The following is a 5,883-nucleotide window of genomic DNA, read 5'->3' as shown; positions in this document are numbered from 1 at the left end:
TCTTTTTATTCCCCCCCCCTCCCTTTCCCCACCCCCCACCCTTATTAATTGCATCTAGGGGAACTTTCCTTCTTTGGACCATGCCTCCCCTTAGGCTTACCACCAAGGATTGAGACTCCCATCCCTTCCCTGCTGCTCTGCCATTCAGCAGAGTCATTAAATACAAACCAGGTTGGCTGGGTTGCAGTCATGGCTTTATTTCTCTGTGCCACCAGAGAAGCAAGTGACTTCCTTAATATAATTTTTAATGAAAACAGCTATAGCAATTCCCATAAAATCAAAATGGGCTTGCTGATGTTCAATAAGATATTTAGAAAGTCCAGTTTGTTTACTGCATCTAATGTCACTTAAATGTGCACTAATTTATTATTTTACTATGTACAATATCTTCCCAATATAAAAATATTCCACATATGCATTGTACTAAATAAATTACTCCCTCGGTGGTACAGGTAATATGGTAAAAATATCAATGCTTCTAGTGGTATTACTTGTATAAAATGTTTCCCCACTAGAAGGTTGTCAGGATGTATACAATTACGACATACAGAATCGACATCCCAAGTGTGTGTGTGTGTGTGTGTGTGTGTGTGTGTGTGTGTGTGTGTGTGTGTGTGTGTGTGTGTATAGAGAGAGGAAAACAGTTGCAGCCTTGCAGCCTGAAAGTTCTGTTAAGGTGAGAATGTTCATGAGGCTCAGTGGTCTTGAAATATCTATGAAGATATGAATCTATTTATTATTATATTTTATTTTGAAAAAAAAATGTGATGTAGTGAATTTGTTTGAAATGTAACAGAACACTTGGTGATGATGCAATATATGAAACAGTTTTAATTTCGGCAAATGGCACACAAATTGCAAGTAATATACAGAGCCATACAATATAAACTGCGGTGGTGGTGCTGCTGTAGCATTGTCGCCTCACAGTAAGATGTTGTCCTGTTCGATTCTCAGCTAAAGCGTCTTCTGCGTGGAGACATGCGTGAATGGGCGCACCTTCATTGAAGGTTGTGCATCAGGGCTGGCAACTCGGTACGTAAAAATCTATTGCCAATCATTAGCGGACCGGAGTTCCACTGTGGCGACCCTTAACCGGGAAAAGCCGAAAGATACAACAACAACATATGATATAAAGTTATTTTGTTTATCTATACCTGATTCTGTGTAGCATTAAGACAAACTTCATTGTTAATGTTATTATGCAGACAAGAACAAAAGTAAGAACACGCAAAGTAAGTAAATTTGATCCTGACTTCAACACCAGCAAACATAAGTCATGCATGTATATTTGTTTCTCTGTGTCTCTTTTACAGAACAAGTTAACCCAATTCCAATTATTATTGGAGTGATTTCTGGAATAGTCTTAATTGGCATGATGCTTATCATTGTGTACAGAGTCATGGTCGAAGTCTATGATCGACGAGAGTTCCACCGCTTTGAAAAAGAAAGACAGAATGTCAAGTGGCAAGATGTAAGTTTATTTCTACCCCCCATCCTTTACAATATCCAGAGACACAGCTGTCTAATCAATTATATACAGTAAGTCCAAGCAGTCGCACACTATTTGCATAAATGTTGCATTCAAACAGTATATTAGATAAAAGTAACAAAGAGATTTAACTTGAAGGATTCATATAATTAAACTCCCATCTTTGTAACAGAAAGTCCAGTCAAGAATTCTCTAATATGAGGTTCTTATACGTGTTTCATTCCTCTTGATGCTGCCATTCTTTTTGACATTGTTAAAAGAACTTTATCACTTCAGCTGTTGCTTCCAGTAGCTGTCATAAGTATATGGGCAGCCTTGGGAATGTGCACACACCATCTTGGGTATTATTTCATTTTACTTGGTCTTGTTTGTAGTTTGCATGCCTTGCAATGATACTAAGGTGGCCTACAAAATGGCAAACAAAACTATATGGTTTTCATTAGCCATGATGGCCACTGAGAAGGACTCAGTGGAGGAAAACTGCAGCACAATCCTGAACCCTTTCCTCAAGCTGAGACTGTTGAAATTCCTTAATTACATCACTATGTACTTTTGTGTTCCAATTTTCTTGATTTTCAAGGCCTGTAAATGTGATATGTAGTTGTGTTGCCTGCACTTGCTGACATTGCAAGTTCAGTTACTGCCCTAATGCAGATACTCCTGTTCTGCGTACTCCTGTCCCCATGGTTCAAAGTACTGTTCGTGTACCATGTAGTAATGTTGAACTAATCCCACGAGAAGTAACCACATAACATAGCATCTGCTCTCCTCATTGTGGTACTGTTGTTGTGATAATCTACTGAGGCCTGAGCTTGCTGACAGCACTGCTTCTGCCAGTGTTCCTGTAAATAATGGTTGTGTAGCACTGTTGCTGCCATGATCCCTTATATAGCCCATATACTGAGGGTTACTGCTGCAGTGTTTCAATCAAGATGTCTGTCACACATATGCCTGAGTACCCACAGGCTTACTTTCCTTCATGTGGATGGGTGCAGAATAGAACTCCCTCTTCCTTACCGGACTGAATGGATGGTAAAGAAGAGGGATATCTCAAAAATGTATTTATTTCATGCATGTGAACTGAATTACTGTAATTGCAAACCGACAACTATCTTGAACATGTTTTTTATTACTAAAAAGAAACTGCTGGAACCTACACTGTACTCAAGCAGCCCTGGTGAATGCAAGCATGACAAAATGCAGTTAAAACTCTACACTGAACCATCATAATTGTTTCAGCTAAGTGCTTTCGTTTGCTTTTTTTTTTTTAATAGGAACTTTATCAGACCTAGAAAACAGCTAAAATACACCCTTTAAGTAAAGTGTTTTAAACCAGTCACATATATTTTCTATTGTTAATTATGCCACACATATATTCAGAAGAGATAAAACATGTTTGGATATACTCCATATTCAGAAGAGATAAAACATCTTTGGATATACTCCAATGGAAAGCAAACTAGTGCACTTCTGTTGGTGTTACTTAAGTCCTCTTTGAACACTATAAACTATCCATGTAGCTCTTATGTGTACTGTAGGCTTGCCAAGTTTAGTGTTTTTTTTTTTTTTAAGGCAAATCTGATTTGTAAGTTAGTTAAATTAAATGTTGAGCTCTGTGATCTAGTCAAAGACAGTACCAGTGTTTCTGTTCTTTTTTTATTTTTTCTAAACAAGCAAACCTATTAGACACAACTGTCCTTTTCAGGGACAACCTAGGAGTTCTGTCTGGTTAAATGATTTATTTAGAGTCATATAGTTTTGCACGTGGAAATTCACAACATTGAAATGTCACATCATTGCAAACTGCTTCATCGAGACGACATTGCCAAATCCTCTAAACATCAAACACCCTAGGCACTGAACCACTTGGCCACCAGGGCAAAAAAAAAAAAAACGCAGCAAGTAAAACCCACCAATGTGGGGGGGGGGGCTTCACCCCCCAACTAAATGTTCCTACTCTGAGATCGTACTATAGTGGGGAAAGGACAAAGTTCACCATGGTGGCCAAGTGCTTCACTTCCTGGGATTAGGTTCTGTGGTTTCAGTGTTCAATGTTTAGTGAATTCAGTGATGTCATGTGAATGAACTAGTCTTTGACAATCTGTCTTTTCAATACTTTCAGGTAGACCCGTTTAAGTATAATATTTGATATAAGGTAGTCATGATGTTGTGTATCAAAGGGATTTTTACAGCAAAGTTTACTTTAACTAAATAAGATTTTTCCAATGCCACATATTTTTCTTAATATTATAACTGCTTCTGTTTTATATTTTGACTGTCCTTAACTTTTAAGTATCTTATGTATTTATATTTCAGAACAGTTGTAAACTTTAATTTAAGCATGCTACTAAAAATTGGCTGTTTATTAATAAAGTGGTTGATTAAGGACAGGACTGGTCATCAGTGGTAGCCTTTTTATTGTGCCTAAAAATATTTATCATATACGAGAAGCAATTATGTTTGATGGCATCTTTAACCTTCTTTTGGGGGTTCACAGTTTGTAGAATGGGAATCCCATTTTGGTATGTAAAAATTATTAATTATACTAAGAAGAATCTGTCAATCACTACCCTGACAATTTAGCAGTAGCATGAACTAGAGTTTTTATATGTGGGAGTACCCACGGTCTGTTAAGATTTCTGCACTGAATACGTGTACAAAACATGAAGGGTGTAATGAGGAAATATTAACTTCTCAAAAGACAGTAATCACCCCAATTCACATTCATTGATAAGACAACACCACATTATAAACTACAAACAAGGCATCTGGCACTTTGTGTTCTTACATTTTGCAGCAAAGCGTGCAAAAACAAATAAGGAAAGCAATACTGTGGTTATGATATAATCAGCATCATATTAGATTTTCTTTATCTTAAATGTCATTCATCTATTTATAGCGTTCTTTTTACAGTTTTATTGGTCACACTAGTCATACATTCTGATGTTTTGTGGATTTTGTTTTTCTCATGTTTCTTTTTCTCGTTGCAGTTTTATGTTCCTCTATACAAATGGCAACAACAATATAATTACTTTTACTTTTTTAACAGGCTGATAATCCACTATATAAAAGTGCAACCACAACAATCATTAATCCAAAATTTCAGGATGATAATGATACCGATAACTGATATCTTTTGTCTCATCGAAGAAACACGTGGGCTGTCTCTCACCATTGTACAGAGAACTAAACAAAACATGTCATCCAGCCATTCTCATCATAAAAAGCAGTGCTTATTTTACTGTTTTTTTAAAGGAAAAACATGTTTCTTAAAGCGATTACTGTGTCAAAATGGAGAAAACAGCTTTTTTAAGAATATAGTTTGCTGAACAAATGAAAGCATTAACATGTGATGCTTTTACTCATAAGCAGTTAGCTAGACAGATGATGCGCATGTTTTCTTTGACAGAGCCCACATTTGCCTAGCATTTTATTATAATTTAGTTCTTCAAGAACAGTAACATCAAGAAACAACCTTTTGAAGGGCAGAAAAATTAACTTCAACGTATAGACTGTAAAATGAATTGTGTATCCTTTTACTTTAGATTACTTGTACTTGATGAGCACAAAGTTGTTTGCATGCAAAATTGACCTGAAAGTAGTCTGTGTTGGAACATTTTTCAACTGCATAATGTTTGCTTTCATTGTTGCAATCCACATGAGAAGAATTACATTTTGGATGCCCAATGACCATTGTTTGTGACAAGGCAGAAAAAAAGAATCAGCAGGCCACAGTTACCTTGATGAATGAAATGATGCGTCTGTTAAACCAGTTCATGGACAGCTACAACATATATGCAATATTAAATAAGCCAGTCATAAACAATTCATTTTATATCTATATTTTTTTTTCCTGTGGAAAAATACACCATGAATGGCAGACTCAAAGTGAGTATTTAATGTTTTCTCTGCATCACTCACGGACACCAGCAAAGCAATTGACATCCATGTCTTGGCAGTATTATATTTTTGTTAACTAATTTCATACTGAGCTTAGCCGTGGTGGTGCAGCGGTTAGCGTTGTCACCACATATCAAGGGGTTCTCCCATTCAATTCTCAGCTGGAGCGCCTTCTGTGTGGAGTCTGCATGTCCTCCCCACGGTCGAGTGATGTTTAAAGACATGCAGGTAGGTGCATGCGTGAATAGGTGTTCCTTCCTTGAAGGTTGGGCATCGAGCTGGCAACTCAGCACCGTAAAAATCCACTGCTAATCATTAGCGGACCGGAGTTCCACTGTGGCAACCCCTAAACGTGAAAAGCCGAAAGACAAACTATTTCATACTGAGCTTCACAGATTTTACATAGTTTCATTTAACAGCTTGGTTTTTTCAAATAAAATGAGATAATAATAATAAACACGTTATGCATTTTTATGCAGGAATGCAACTCAACT

At 36.9% G+C, this 5,883-nt stretch overlaps 1 protein-coding gene across 2 annotated transcripts in view; it reads left to right on the top strand.

The window, feature by feature from the left end:
• Positions 1-5,575, top strand: part of ITGB7 (integrin subunit beta 7) — a 603,012-nt gene extending 597,437 nt beyond the window's left edge. For both annotated transcript variants that reach the window (XM_044083856.1, XM_044083857.1), the window contains exons 15-16: positions 1,314-1,471; positions 4,539-5,575. In XM_044083856.1, the coding sequence (XP_043939791.1) occupies positions 1,314-1,471; positions 4,539-4,619 (239 nt within the window). In that variant the 3' untranslated portion in view covers positions 4,620-5,575. The remainder of the gene's footprint in view (positions 1-1,313; positions 1,472-4,538) is intronic.
• Positions 5,576-5,883: the final 308 nt, after the last annotated feature.

Source organism: Protopterus annectens, chromosome 9.part0 (genome assembly GCF_019279795.1).
Source record: "Protopterus annectens isolate FY-2018-M chromosome 9.part0, PAN1.0, whole genome shotgun sequence".
In the NCBI taxonomy this organism is placed as follows: Eukaryota; Metazoa; Chordata; order Ceratodontiformes; family Protopteridae; genus Protopterus; species Protopterus annectens.
This window is presented reverse-complemented; position numbering and strand designations above follow the sequence as displayed.